General features: G+C 43.1%; 2 protein-coding genes and 1 long non-coding RNA gene across 3 annotated transcripts; 1 reads left to right on the top strand and 2 right to left on the bottom strand.

Annotated features, from left to right (window-relative positions):
- Positions 1-4,449: 4,449 nt before the first annotated feature.
- LOC310963401 lies at positions 4,450-5,556 on the bottom strand. The gene is made up of 5 exons (XR_014593691.1): positions 5,286-5,556; positions 5,085-5,180; positions 4,877-4,948; positions 4,730-4,789; positions 4,450-4,634 (listed from the first exon to the last, which is right to left on the bottom strand). It is a non-coding gene; the product is annotated as an uncharacterized lncRNA (long non-coding RNA).
- A 170-nt stretch (positions 5,557-5,726) lies between these two features.
- Positions 5,727-6,248, bottom strand: LOC310963674 (uncharacterized protein; the record flags this gene model as incomplete). Its single annotated transcript, XM_083936566.1, has 3 exons — positions 6,124-6,248; positions 5,966-6,037; positions 5,727-5,884 (listed from the first exon to the last, which is right to left on the bottom strand). Exons 1-3 carry the CDS (start codon positions 6,227-6,229, stop codon positions 5,727-5,729), a joined length of 336 nt encoding a protein of 111 aa, XP_083792692.1. The 5' UTR covers positions 6,230-6,248.
- Positions 6,249-9,907: 3,659 nt separating this feature from the next.
- On the top strand, positions 9,908-15,308 carry LOC310963312 (ADP-ribosyl cyclase/cyclic ADP-ribose hydrolase 1-like; the record flags this gene model as incomplete). Its single annotated transcript, XM_083936058.1, has 9 exons — positions 9,908-9,917; positions 10,463-10,586; positions 11,874-12,003; positions 12,102-12,237; positions 13,710-13,792; positions 13,907-13,980; positions 14,070-14,162; positions 14,983-15,069; positions 15,242-15,308. 9 exons carry the CDS (start codon positions 9,908-9,910, stop codon positions 15,306-15,308), a joined length of 804 nt encoding a protein of 267 aa, XP_083792184.1.

Here is a 15,308-nt window from a genome sequence, read left to right as displayed (position 1 = left end):
GTGTGTATGTGTGTCTGAAGGTATATCTGGGGTTTGGGGGGTATGCAGTCACTTTCCCTTCTCTGCGACCCATCGGTCCCTCTCAGCCTCATAAAAGTCAGAGAGTTTGAAGTCTGTCCAGGTCATCTCCTTCTCCATGCCCTGTGGTTGGTACAGGGAGAACACTCTGGTGGGGCAGTAGATGTATTTCCCCGGCACTCCGGGGAAGCTGGCGTGAATGTGGTGGCTGTGTGGGCTCTGCTTCAGCGGCTGGTGACAGAACCTGCACAGACGACCTGTAGGCAGCTGCACCGCTGACTTTCTCTTCGCTCTCTCTTCTACCACCCTCCTCCACTCTGCGCCTCGCTTTCTGGCACCCTCCAGCTCCCGCTCAAAGAATGGAGACGCTGCAAACTCCTCAAAAGGCATCCGCGGGTTTGTGAGGCCTTCATCTTTGTATGTCTTAAAGACCCTCGTGGAGCAGTAAAAGTACTTCACGGCTGTTGCCTGATAGAAGAAATGAACTGAAGAGCCGTCGCAGAGATACCGGGACTTTGGCTGACCACAGGCTAAACAGTTTCTGGTTGTTATCTTCTTCTGCTGCTGATGTTGCTGTTGTCTTTGGAGGACCTCACTCACAATCTTCTCCACTGTAGCCCGACTCAGTGACTCATCCTGGGGCGCCGCCACAGGTGGAGGGTTAACAGGTGCAGGAGGCAGGGTGATGACAGGCACACTGACCGTTTGACTGCCTGTGGTCAAACTCTGCCACAGCTGCTGTCTTTCAAGAACCTTCTCTGTGCTTGTGTTGATGGAGGAGCTGGTGTTGGTACAGGGAGAACACTCTGGTGGGGCAGTAGATGTATTTCCCCGGCACTCCGGGGAAGCTGGCGTGAATGTGGTGGCTGTGTGGGCTCTGCTTCAGCGGCTGGTGACAGAACCTGCACAGACGACCTGTAGGCAGCTGCACCGCTGACTTCCTCTTCGCTCTCTCCTCTACCACTCTCCTCCACTCTGCGCCTCGCTTTCTGGCACCCTCCAGCTCCCGCTCAAAGAAGGGAGACGCTGCAAACTCCTCAAAAGGCATCCGCGGGTTTGTGAGGCCTTCATCTTTATATGTCTTAAAGACCCTCGTGGAGCAGTAAAAGTACTTCACGGCTGTTGCCTGATAGAAGAAATGAACTGAAGAGCCGTCGCAGAGATACCGGGACTTTGGCTGACCGCAGGCTAAACAGTTTCTGGTTGTTATCTTCTTCTTCTGCTGCTGATGTTGCTGTTGTCTTTGGAGGACCTCACTCACAATCTTCTCCACTGTAGCCCGACTCAGTGACTCATCCTGGGGCGCAGCCACAGGTGGAGGGTTAACAGGTGCAGGAGGCAGGGTGATGACAGGCACACTGACCGTTTGACTGCCTGTGGTCAAACTCTGCCACAGCTGCTGTCTTTCCAGAACCTTCTCTGTGCTTGTGTTGATGGAGGAGCTGGTGTTTTTTTAGCTTGGCCAGATGTTTTACATATCTTGAGATATGTTGCCATGTGGTTGGATGGAGAAGGCTGTTGGGGTCAGTGCAAGTCCTCTGGACCATGGCAGCATAGTCTGCATCCACCCGCTTCAGAGTGTCTTTCACGCCATGGTGTTTAATTAGAAGCCCGTCGATGGCGGCTCTCATGGCTTCTGGCCACCGGCCGTGATCCAGGACCTGAATAAGACCTCCAGTCTTTATGGGTCCGGTGCGGGTGGCCCTGGGAGACGAGGCAACAGGCAGCGGTGCTACCCCTGGCAGATTTAAACAACAAAGCATATGTTTATCATATTGTTTTTTGAGCTGTTCAATATGTCACATTTATTATATTTTCCCTTCATTTTCGCATTTTGCATACTTTAGCTTACTAATTCTTACTAATGGACAAAATCTAAATGATTGTCATGAACTCTATTCCGAGCAAACTGTTTCGAACTGTTTTTAAGTGTCACCCACCTCCCCTCCCTGTCTGAGGGAGAGGAGGTGGGTGGTTTGAGTTACCTGTATCTGTCAAAGACTGAGTCTCTAGTTTGGCTGTGGCAGGAGCTGGTGTCAACGGCTGCTGAAACTGGGGAACTGCTTCTGATTGCTGCATAGACAACAGGACAGGTGCTGCTCCTCCTGGATCCTCACTGTTCTCCTGAAAAACAGCATCAATACATTGATTCAGTGGGCCAGTCTGCAGGTCAGTCAGTCAGTGACAGTGAGTCATAAACCTAGATTACCTGAGAGTCCGTGCGCACCACAGCGGCAGGGCAGGGATCCTCTGTCTCCATGGCTGCAGCAGCTGAGATGTTGGGCTGTGTCCTGTTCTTGTCCCAGTTTAAGAACACAGGACGACAGCCTGGCTCCACATACTGCAGTCCAAATCTCTCCCCTGTGTCCCTGTTGGTTGTCTGCAGCATTGAGTATTTTGGCCTCCCTGTCACCTTTACTGAGGCTGCATTCATCTCTGAAATCAACAGGGGGTCAAACACAGCTGGCAGCTCCACATCAGGTAGCTTCAGGTCCACCAGCCTCTGGAAGTTCCAGCGCACCACTCCCGTCATTGCCTGAGCCTGGAACAGTTCACAGGACACCCGGTTGCCTGTGACCCAGTGAGCCTGGTGAAGGTGGAAGCCCTCCTGCTGAGACGTGCCTCTCACAGGGATCCAAACAGGTACAGCAGCTCCTGCGCCCTTGGTGTAGTTGAGCTGCAAGGTTCCACCAAACCTGTACAGGGTTCCCTCCCCTACCTCTGGGTCGCTCAGGCAGCCTCTTAGGATGTGGACACGCTGGATCTGCCACACCTTCAACATGGAGGCCTTAAAGAGGAGCACATCATTGGCGTCCTTTGAGAGGTGGAAGTTATGCAGAACATCTTCCACTCTCTGCAGCAGTTCTCTGGGCTGTGGCACCCTGGTCCTACAGTGCTCCCGGATGTGCTGCTTGGTGGGATTAGCAGGGGATATGCCACAGAAGTTGTACGCCTCCCGGAGCCTTTTCAGGTCGCTCTGGTCCACAACAAGGAACGCTGCAGAAAGGAACTGGCAGAAAGAGCTGTACACAGGATGGTGCTCTGAGACACACTCCCTTGTAAAGCGGCGCATGCAATGAAACAAGTCCAGCTTGATAGTGATGTTCTTGTTGAACCTGCTTCTGGATGCGCTGCTGTTCTCAAGGTTCCCGGTGGTAGCCTGTGCAATAGTGGCCTCAGAGGTCCTCCAGTGGTCCCACAAAAGGTGCTCCTGAGGCCCGGGTTGCAATATCCTGAAGGCAGCACAGCAGTCTCTAAAACGTAGAAAAGAAATCTCATTACAAACAATGTGTTTTATACAGAGCAGGTCTTATTATATTTACAGGAAGAACAGCTGATGAGGATCCTAAATACACAAACAAGCATTATTATGAAATAATATACTTTTTTATCTATTTGTGTGTTTTTTTTAAATTTGGACTACTAACAAGAGGAGTCAGATTACACTACAATAAACAAAACTATATGAAGAATAAGTCCAAAAATCTAATTCAGTTGAATTGAAAGACCGTGTGTTTACCTGTCCACCCACTGGCAGCTTGCCTTCTCCACTCCTGCTGCAGAGTAGCGCTGGGACAGACCATCATACATCGGATAAAGGGACCGATCACACTCTGACTGCAGCATCACCCAGCTCACAATCATCCAGTTCTCATTCATTATGGCGTAGGAAGACATGGTGCCGGACGACAGCACCACCTTCCTCGCCACTTTGCGGGTGTGATCAGCCCTCAAGGCTTGTCCAAAGGTCCCCTGCAGCAGCAGATTGAGGAGCTGCTCCTGCCGCTGATACTCCCGGATTAGGCAGTCGACCAGGTAGTGTGCAGAAACAGACACTCCGCACCAGCCATCATCATCGGAATATCCTCCAAATGGAGCTGGAGTGTCAGTTCTTCTGAGGAGCCCAGTGATGGTTCGCTGGCCGTAAGCTCCTGCCTCAGCATCCCTTACGTTCTGCACGCTCAGCAGGTAGGCCAGGTGAGCTCTCTCATATTTTAGATGGAGTGCCTCAGTCAGCTGCTTGGACATGTCCTCTGGTGATCTGCTGCTGCGCCGCATCTCATCCATCACAGACTTGCAGATGGCCTTTTTTAAGGTCAGGAATGCCGGCACAATGTTCTGGAAACGCTCTGGAAGCTTCTCCAGCCACTGGGGCTTGTCAGCATGCCAGCACTTCTTGCAAGCCTTACAGGTGAGCCGCGAGGCAAGAATATAATACTGACCACTGGTGCCAATGATGACTCTTGGCCTTCCAACGCCAGAAGAAGCTACCTGAGGGTTGAGACAACCATGAAGACAGGGCAAAATGTAGTTGTTCCTCACCCTCTCCATGATGGCGTGCTCTGGCTTCCAAATAAAAAACAGATGAAGCTGGAAGTATTTCGGTGAAGGCAGCTCAGAGATTGAGTCTATGAGCTCGGGCTGGGGGGGATAACGCCACAGAGACAGCATGTTCATAAGGTGACGTACTGGACGTGACCCCGGCCACAGCCCCAACATCTCCATCTCAGTCTTCATCCAAAGTCTCTGCTGTTGGGAGCAGTTCCAGTGTGCAACGTCCTGATCATAGCCTGGGACAGAGACTGAAGGGACAGGAGGTGCTGGACATGGCAGAGCTGAAAAACATAATCAAACAATACGGTACATACACAGTACGAAAAAAGGCAAGAGAGCTTTGTATTAATGACCACCGTGTGGCAGAAGTTCATACCTTCATGCAGGACAGTGTCTCCCTGTGCCTCCACAGGAGCAGGGTTCTTTGATGATGAATCTAGGATGGTGAGATAAAACAGGAAATGTGTGTAAGACATACACATTAAAATAACTGTCAGATATTCCTTAATAAAGCATTTACTACCTTCAGGGAGAAATGGAGCTGCTGTTATCCCGGGCTCTACAGAAGAACTCTGGGAGACTGGCTTTCCAGGTGCTTTGGAAAAAACAGACACCAGATGTTATCATTACTTAACATGAGTGTTAGACAGTATAACACATTGAAAAACTGACTTCTGTTCATCAGAATAAAAGGGATATGAATGTGAGACACACATGTAGAGGATACATACTTGGTCTGAACACACTGGGTGGCTGCTCTTCTATCCCCAGCTGTGTGGCGAGGGCGAGCAGCTGAGGAGGGACAGGCAGCGGGGCCTTCTCCGTGGCTGTGGGATTAAAGCGCAAAGGCCACACTGTTTGGTCACAGAGCACGTGCAGTAATAACATCACACAACGTTCAGGGTGGTTTTAAGAAGTGAACACACAATAACCTTTGAGAGAAGCGACAGTCACAGAGGGGACGTCGGGGTCAGCAGGTGAGGGAACAGTCGCAGCAGCTGTGGGCTTCGTCCTGTGTGCTGTCAAACATATTCACTGTCAGTGTCATCACACCGTCAAGTTTGTTTCTGCTTCACAATGTTTCTGTCACTAACTGCTGCTACACACTGAAACTACAGCTGCTGTTGACTGTGAACTGTGATTTATTTCAAACGTAAAAGCACAGAAACATTATCAACAGATACTGTAATAATCACACCAGCTGTCCTTCAAGGATGTGGCATGGTAACCTATAATACATCTTAGATAGATATTTCACATGCCAGATCCTTGAATGACAACCTGAGGAAAAGCATGCAAAAACAGAAAACACTTACCCTCATCGCTGACATGTTATTTCCTTCAGTTAGTAGGAGAGTAGAAGAACACAAGCATCAGAACAGGCCAGAACACGGCCAAAATAACAAACGAGTTGACGGAGAACGGTAGTAGCAGGAGGATTCTGGTGAAACAGAATCCTCCCTCCACAGTGATGGAGAAAAACCTGTTGCTGGAGGCACAGCCGGGGATCTGGAGACTGCTGCTGATGGCCCTGAAGCACAGGGGACATAAGACTTTTATCATGTACAGTAAGACTTTAGAAAACTCTTTTTATTAAACTAGATCCACCTACTTGGTTCCGTGTCGTATTTAGACGGAGACATCTCTAACATCTCTCTCTCCAGCTCCTCGTCCTCCTCCATCACTAGGGGATTGAACAATAACATTTATGACATGTTAGGTACATTAAATGTTCACATTAAATCAGTATGTGCATGGTTGTGAACTGACCAAGTGTGGTGGATGTCGCTGTGGAGGCAGCTGATGTGGTGGAGACAGGTGGTGGAGAAGACTCGGCCGTCTGCTGCCTCAGGATATACCGCTGAAGCATGTCCATCCTGCTGTTCTTCACACACTTCACCCCCAGATTGAAGCCAGCAAACCCATCTGCCCTGCTCTCCCAGACCTGCCTCCAGGTGTCCTTGGCCCTCTGTCCGAAACCAACCACGTTGTCCCCACCTCTGAGGCCACGGGGGGAGCAGGCTTCCTGGTGGACAGATACTCCCTCAGGTCCTCTACTTCCTGGAAGCTTCTGGCATAGTCCAGAAATGACAGCAGGCTGTCTTTGCTGGCTCCCTGAGGATTGAAGGTCCCACGTTGCTCCTCGTCTTCTACCTTTTGCATAAGGTAGATGGTGTAGCCAACGTCGTTCTGCAAAAGCCACCTGAATGACTTCCCCTTGTATTTTCCGAACTGAAGTTGATACTCCCCCATCACCTCCTGTCGGTCCGACACATCCCCACCCCGCTGAAGGACCACAGTGAGGGCGTTGGTCCTCACTAGGTCCTGTCTCTGAGGTGGAGACTTGTCCTGCAGTGAGGGATGAGTCTTCATCCTCATGGCTTCATCAGAGGGGTCCTGACGCAGATGGCCTGATGGGCCCTTTCTGAAGGACACCGTCATCTTTCCTGGAAAGAAGCTGAAGATGTTCTTCTTCATTTTCTCCTGTGCATAGAAAACCACAGTGCATATTATATAGTAATGATTAAAAATGTATGCACACTATTGTAAACATGCACATTTATATATATACACACACACACACACACACACACACACACACACACACAGAATTGTATCATCAATCATATAATCATTATTTAGCATTTGTTTTGACTAGGTAACAATAAACAGACAGACAGACAGATGATAACTAATTATGTGTTTCACATACAGTATTATCATTTACGTGTTACAGAGCAGTTCGACCTCCATCTTACATGTAAGCTTTATAACAGACACATACTGTAGTAACGTTATTTACACAGCTCATTCAAAGTGTGCACCTGTACAGTACAGCTGACAGACACAGACGTTATACACGCTGCTCATTCAAAGTGTACACCTGTACAGTACAGCAGACAGACACAGACAGACGCTGCTCATTCTAAGTGTACTGTTATTCCCCAGTATCAGAAATATTAACGACAGTAATGAACTTACACAAGGAAAGCACGAAAGCCATTAGTTCCCATACGTTTTAAATAGAAAGACGATGAAAGAGTGTAGATAAAGTTAACTAACGTTAACAAACAAATGACAATTGATGAATTTAAATAAGGTCACGTAACGGTGACTGTAAATACAGTTACAACCTGTCGATGCTATCACAAAAAAAACTGTTAAAAAAAACATTTCCCGGTAATTATAACTGAAAAACGTTAATTTACTACTATGAAACAAGAGCCCCACTTACCTTTGTCGAGTCAAACCGTCACTAACACTTTAGTTTGTGATAAAAGTCCGTGTTTATGCCAAAACTCCGTGCACTGATTGTTTTTCTGCTGCTGCTCCGTTTGAAAACAATCACCCTCCTGACTGTTCCCAAAGGGGGAAACAGCGCCCCCACAATCACGCTTGTGGCCAAAAATATATGGCAGTCGTAGTGATAAGAACTACCATAGAGAATGAATGGGAAAAGATAAGAGAAATAAGGACTACTATACGCGGTGCCCGGTTCGAGACCGGGCGGAAACACTCTTTGCTTTTCTCTCCGACACTGTATAAATCAGCAGATTAATCTTAAAACATCACTGAACAAACGCAGAAAATAAAATATTAAATAAAGCGTAAATAGATACATACAGAGAAATTAAGTTTAAAAGTGTTTTATCATTTTTATTCAGTGTTTTATAATTTTTATCAGTCATCAATGCGTGGAACCTCTACAGAAGGAACCAGAAAGAGCTAAAGCCCCAGATAAAACCCATGGCACTGTCAAAGTTTCAGGCTTTATTTGGCAATTCTCTTCTCACAAGTGCAGGAAAGGCCAAACTCAGACCACTATCTTCTCCAGAAGTGACTCCAACACCGCCCCGTAAAAGGCCAGGCTGCAGTGTGCCTCTTGATGTGAGAAGGGATGGCACTGATCATTTTCCAACATGAGAAACCCGTTAGAGATGCAAGCACTGCACCGGCAATCATTTCTCACATGTCTACTGTGAGAAGTGTAAGGTGCATCTTTGCCTGAACAAGGACCGTTTAAAAGTTTAATGTAAACAAAACAATGAGAAAAACTACTTGACATGTTCTATATTGTCAAAATGTTGTGGGAAAAATCTGTTTTTGTATCTAAAATTAACATAAGTTGTGAACAAAAAGTTGCCAAAACAACCCCATGTATGAAATGTGATACAAAAAATATATCATAAACAAAATGATGTGGCAAAAAAAAAAAATTGGGGGATTTTGTTTGAGGGTATAATAAACATTTCAGTCCCAAAAAATAATTTTCTGACTATTTTTTCATGGGTCAGGCTTTATAGGGTTAATAACAAGCTGAAGTGTGTTTAAAAATACATTTATTTATCACAGATCCTTGAATAGAGGTTTTGCAGGATGCAGTCCTCACGCTCAACGGTGTCTGACACCTACTTTTGACAGTTAATTGCAGCACACCTTTGAAAAAAATAGACGTTAGTGATGCAATGTATCCTTTGCTACTTTGTTTTGTCAGCCCGATAAGTAGCTCAACAGTTAGATGGGAACAAAGCTTAAGAGTGTGATGCCATGCCAGCAGCTCTGAGAGGATGCACAAGCCAAATAGACATGCTGACGTGCTCAAGATGACATTGCTGATATGCTGATGTATAGCAGGTTTAATGTTTATGTTCATCTTATTATTTTGAATGTCATAATTCTAATGTTTGCCTATTAACTGATTAGATGCATCAATCCTCCTAAGTTACTACAAAATGCAGTCATGTGTGTTTGGGATTTTAAAAAGGGAGTAAAAATGGAAAAAGATACAAATATAAAACCTGCAAACTAAGCTAAAAGAATTATGGAAGGTGGGGTTAGATTTCTTACTCAGAATCAGAATTGCTTTGTTTGCCCTATTTGCAGTGTACACAGGAATTTGACTTTATACAGCCCAGTAAAACAAGGAAGTTAAAAGGCAGGTTAAGAGTTCAGAAAGGTTAATACGAGACTCATCGTGTCATTGTAAGTTTTCCTGTAAACCCTAACTATTTCTTCACAAAATAGCATCTACCTTAACATAATGCTGCAGTTTATTTTATAATTTAGTGTACAACGTATATTTTCTCCTCCAGCACATCACACCATATCCAAGAAAACAGTGAACGCTCTGTGTGGAGAGGCTTACTGTATTCCCAGGAAACAACAACAACAGCACTGTACTGTACAATCTGTTGTTAAATTGAGTTTATTTCATAATTAAGTGAACCCAAAACTATCAACAACGTATATCCCCATCACACTACAACGCAGCAAACAGCGAACACTCTCTTATTGGTACCATAATGGGAGTCATGTGGATCCACTGTTTGCAACAGAAGGGTGGAAAAACATAGTCCTCTGTCCATTTCTGTGGGCTGACTAGGAGCTGTGTGTGTCGACCTATAAAGAAAAGTTTCTCAGACGTGTTAGCCCTGAGAAGAAGGTTAACATCATATAATACCACAAAAGGACTCAATTTGTGAAGAAATCAGAACCCAGCAAAGAATTTAACAACAGAACCAGGAAGCCGTTTGTTGCAATTTAAAAGATCTGCATGGAAAAAGGTGAGCAGTTACTTTTTTCTTTTTTAACATTTTCTCACTGAATTGCAAAACCGGGCATGTCTATGTGCATGTGCTAACCACTGTAATTGAAAAGAAAAATGTGTATCTTTTGTGTATCTCCTAGGCGGTTTATTGTTTACTAAAGGTCAACCATCATTATGTGTTGAAGTCTCCTGCAGGGTATTTGAAAAGCTGCCAGGTTTGATAGCTTTAAACAAAAAGAAAAACGTGGGAGTTTTCTACACGCTACAATAAACATTTCATTTGGATCACCCTGTGTGTTCCCAAGAAAGTAGCTGCCTGGCTGGAGTCAATCAAAAACTGATAAACGTGTTTTTTTGTTGTTGATCTAGGCAGATTAAAGCAAACACAAGGCTGAGGCGGTCGAGGGTGAGCTACCATGAGCTCCCATAAAACATTTTTGTCCTTTGTAATGAGCGTGACAATATGTAAGTAACTTCCCCACATTTCTTTCTTTTGATTAGCCCTTCCCAAATGTGATGGATGATGTATTCTTTCTTCCATCTTTGTGTCCATTTTCTAAGGGTTTATTATGTCCCTGCTCTGCCCCAGACTACTGAGAGCACAGCTGGGAACTACCCCCAACATTAAACACATTGTGGTCGGAAGATGTTACGGTTACCTCGCACTAGTCAACCCAAGCTTGAGGTAACATACTGTACGAGGACTTACATTCATGTTAACATGTCCAATCTTGACCTTTGCAGTGACTTGATCTTCAAAACTTAAAAGATGTGATTTCCTCTGAAAACAGGAAAATGCTGGCAGACACACAGCCAAGTCCAGTTACACAACTTTGATGGGTTGTTTTATCTTTGTGTTTCTGTAGAAACACACCAAGACACAGATGTTGACTTATTTGATTGAATGTATTGATATGCAACTTGAGTTGAATGAAACAATTAAACATACTGGTGATTTGCACAACGTTGACTTTTTCCATCCCTGACATGCTTGCATCAAAAACATTAGTGTACAACTAATTATTATTTTCATGATCAATGAATCTCTTTTTCTATAAAATGTCCGTAAATGCTGAAGAATGTCCATTAGCTGACATCTGGTGCAAAACCTGTTCGAAATGTTGCAGCAATAAAACAGGATATTGTTATTCTCATTTACTGGAAATATGTATCTTAGGCGAAGGGTGGCGCCTGGGTACACATGCGGGAGGCAGTACATGACGCGGACTACACCCCAGTCATGTAGCCCATTCGTAATTTGGTCATAAACAACCGAGTCTCTTGCAGTTCTTTGAATTCTCCGACACTTTTGGCTTTGGTGCTCACCAGAACAGAACAAAAGTTCCTGAATCCCCTCATTTCTCTAGTTTGATATTTTCATTGGTGTCTTTGTGTAAATCATGTTTATTTCCCACTGGTTTTGCGTGAGGCACATGATAGAAACATCATCAACACACCCACTCACTCACTGTAAAATGACAATGTGCTGCTCTATTCACACATGCTCAATCAGAGGTTCAACAGACATTAGGGAGCTTGCAGGGTCTAAGTCCGTTTAATGTCTGATCCACCTGATCTGGACATTTGCGTTCTCACATGCTGCCCTGCCTGCTTCTGTTTGCAATCAAAGAAAACTAGAAGATATTCATATATGAAAAGCTGAAACAAGATATTTATGGCATATTTTATGATTAACTGCTTAATTGTTTAGTCAAAAGAATCAGAATCCAAGGTGACATCTTCAAATGTCTTGTTTTTTCCGACCAGCACTCAAAAACTCATAGGTATTCTATTTACTATGATTTAAAACAGAGAATAGCAGCACATTTTCCCATCTGAGAAGCAGTAAATCGCAAAATATTTGCCATTTTTGTGCATGATTAGGCAAGCGTAAAGATTAATTATCAATACAGTTGCAGGTCCATTTTCTGTTAATCAACTGATCAATTGATCGACTAACCTTTATGTGTAGGTTCAACTGTGAGGAGATCTGGAGACAGTTTGAGGAAGCGGTTGTCCATCAGTCGTCTTGCAATGTGGCAGTGGAGGATTATCGTCACATGTTTTATGCCATACCACTGGCCAACTGGCCTTGTGATAGGGTGAGAAAGAGCTCCAAAATGATATATACATTCATCATTTTTCATTAGATGGATCCTTTGAGTTAAGCTGCTTTATATCCCCCTTCCCTTCTGTTAAGTTCCTCTTCTGGAGTAAAACCAGGACTTTGATGCACAGCTATGCAGCCGTCAAACGTCACTTCTGGACCCTGGAGGACACGCTGGTTGGCTACATGTTCAACGACCTCATCTGGTGTGGACAAGAGGAAGACTCCGGTAGATCTTTTTCTACTTTGAACAAGACAGAGACCACTGAAACATAATCTTCTCAAAAAATAAAAATAAAGAGAAGTCTGGTAGTTCTTTCCTGTCCAATTCATTACCACACAAACCCTTCCATTTATGTCATGATCCAATGAAGGGGTCAAGACCTTCAGGTTTGGAAACACTGCAGTAACTCAATCATGATATTTCCTGTCCTGAACTTGTAGAGGTTTGGTGTCATAAGGTTCCAAAAAGGACACAATCAAGTCTACATATTTAGATAAAACACATAAAATTACAATTTTAATTAGTTACTAGCTACAGTAATTATCTTTTATTGTCAGCTCATTTGAGATATAAAGTCTTGTGACATCAACTATGTGATATATGTGTATTTACATGCATTCAATGTTGTAAACACGATTAAGGCCTATTCAATGAAAAAGAAATGTCTTTGTATGTATCATGTTATGTGAATGCCACATACACCACAGAATAGTTACAGCTGTTACAAAAATATTTTTATACCAGTGTAACAGTGTACAATGAGAATCTGCAACGTCCTTTCATTTTTTACCAAAACAAATGAATATAAAATGCAGAAACTGTAAAATATGATATAAAAGTTTCAGAAAGAAGCTCTAATGAATGGTTTTATGGATCTCTGCAGTTCTCCTCAGCTCTACAGAGTGTTTATCGCATCTTTTTTTTTATTTATTCAAGACTTTCGACACAGTTAAAAACTTTCTTCATTGGGTTTTGACTATGATACAGCAGTTGCCTGTGGTTTTAGATTTATCTCTCTGATAGGTCGCAGTGTGTCAAGATAGGTAATACAGTCCTCTTTTCTACCTATTACAAAGGGCGTTCCGCAGGGTTCCTTTCTTGGGCCAGTCGTATTCACTTTTTATATAAACAATATCACCTCATCGTTGAACAATTGTAGCTTTTCAAATATTTCAGTCCAAAAACAGAGCTAAAAAAGACTAAATACTGGACTTACACTCATCAAGTGAACACAACACGACTCTAAATGAACAATAATTTACCGTAACTGTCGGATGTGTAAATAAGCAAGTGTTTGCTAACAAGTTAGCTATTTCAAATTGTTTCCCTCAGTTGGCCAAAAAGTCAGTTAATGCATCTTTAAATTGTTTACAATATTGTATGTAAACCTTATTACCAGTAAGATACCAATTTATTTCCTTAAACATTCTTTTAAAAGTTTTCAATTTTGATTTTATTCATGTGGTTTAATTATAATAAAAAATTGCACCAGGATTCAAAACATCATTGTGCCTTTAGGACTAGATTTTTAGGAAAAAAATAAATTTGTAGGGATGAGTGATTAACTGCATGTCATTGCATGTCAACACAACACCTAATCCCCTTAACTTGTTCTTCTTACTATTCATTCATGTCTCACTGGAATATTATGAAGGTGGTGAGACTTCTTGTAACGCTTGGCTGTGAATTTGACACAGGTTTTGATTTCAGCTCTTGCCCAGAGTGGTCGACATGTAGGAATCATCCAGTATACTCCTTGTGGAGGCAAGCTTCACAAAATGTGAGTTAATGCCAAACATTCAGCTGTGTTGTTTGTCATTTATATGCAACATGTTGTTTCAAAACCAGTAGTGGAATAATAACGCTGATGCCATTTTCTTCACCTCTTTGTTAGTTTGCAGAAATGGCATGTGGCAACATCACTGTGTTACTGAACGGGTCTATTGTCAACGCCTTCAGTAGGAAAAGGTCAAAAGCAAATAATTAAACAAATGTTTTAGCAATGGTGTTTGTGTAGTAGAGTGTGCCTCAAATAATCTTTTCTTTTTATCTCACAGCATGTTTGGAAGTGTTGAGCTGGACAGTCTGAACCCAGGCAGGGTGAATTATGTCAACATAAAGGTGGTGACCAATCTACAGGGGCTTTCCATGTGAGGATAAAAATCTGCGATATTTTGTATAACAGTAAAAGATATTTTACTCAGGAAAAAGGCACTCTAAGAGCGAGATAAGGCATGCCCTATTTCAATGGGAATGTGAGCTCTTTTTTTATTTTTGATACACCATGAATGCAGTACAAATGCCACATCTTCAGTGTTAACCAAAGTGCAATCATTCGTTCATCCGCCCTCTGATGATTGGTTGAAAGGTTCTTCTTTGGCCCATGGTTCCCCCGTCTCAAGTTTCATGAAAACTGGGCCAGTGTTTTTTCCGTAATCCTGCTGACGAACAGACTAACTGAATAAGTCACAGTTGAAAATTGTTTTTTTTAACTAATGACTTACTACATGTAGATCTTTATCCGTTATAAACAGTGAATAAGAACCTTTAGGTTGTCAGGTTGTGAAAGATTCTTCTTGCAGGTTCTTCCACCAAAACTTTATCTGTTTAGCTCTTTAATTAATTGTGTAGGGCCTCTAATGGATAAATGCTGGATAAACTTGTGGAGAATATAGATCAGACTGCAAACTGATTTTTTTATTTATAAGGTTCAAATTCCACAAAACTACTAAATTATTAATAGACACCACTATCTTGAAATAACAAGACTATGTTTCCTGGTATAACATAGGATAAAACCACAAGTCAATTTTTATTAATTGCTAGTAAACGTTTTATTAATTTAACTGATCTATGAAGTTATTTTTATCAGTTTTTTTGATCAGCCATTGATATTGGCATAGGTGACTTATCAGAGAGTGGTAAATCATTTATCCACGATTAAGATGTCCATTGTTTTTCCTTCTACAGAGAATCATGTTGTAAAGGATCCATTGTAGACCTGATCCAGATCCTCCAGTCCAGAGGTTTCCGCTGGACTTGCACAGACAACGATGAGTAAGTGGCGTTCAACAAGCCCTCTAGAACGACTCATCACAGAGTTTTCTGATCTGATTTAAATATATAATAGATAAACAGGCATACACAGTGTGATACAGATACAGGTGTTGTTTATGGCTTAATAATGTACAAAGTACCCCGGAGTAACATAATTCATATTTGTCCACAGGACTCTGATGATGCTTCAGTGTCTCCAGAACAGCTGTACTCAACCTTTTTCACAAACCCTACATTGA

Source organism: Echiichthys vipera (assembly GCF_963691815.1).
Source record: "Echiichthys vipera genome assembly, chromosome: 21".
NCBI classification, from domain to species: Eukaryota; Metazoa; Chordata; class Actinopteri; order Perciformes; family Trachinidae; genus Echiichthys; species Echiichthys vipera.
Note: the sequence above shows the minus strand (reverse complement) of the source record. Positions and strands in the feature narration are given on the sequence as shown.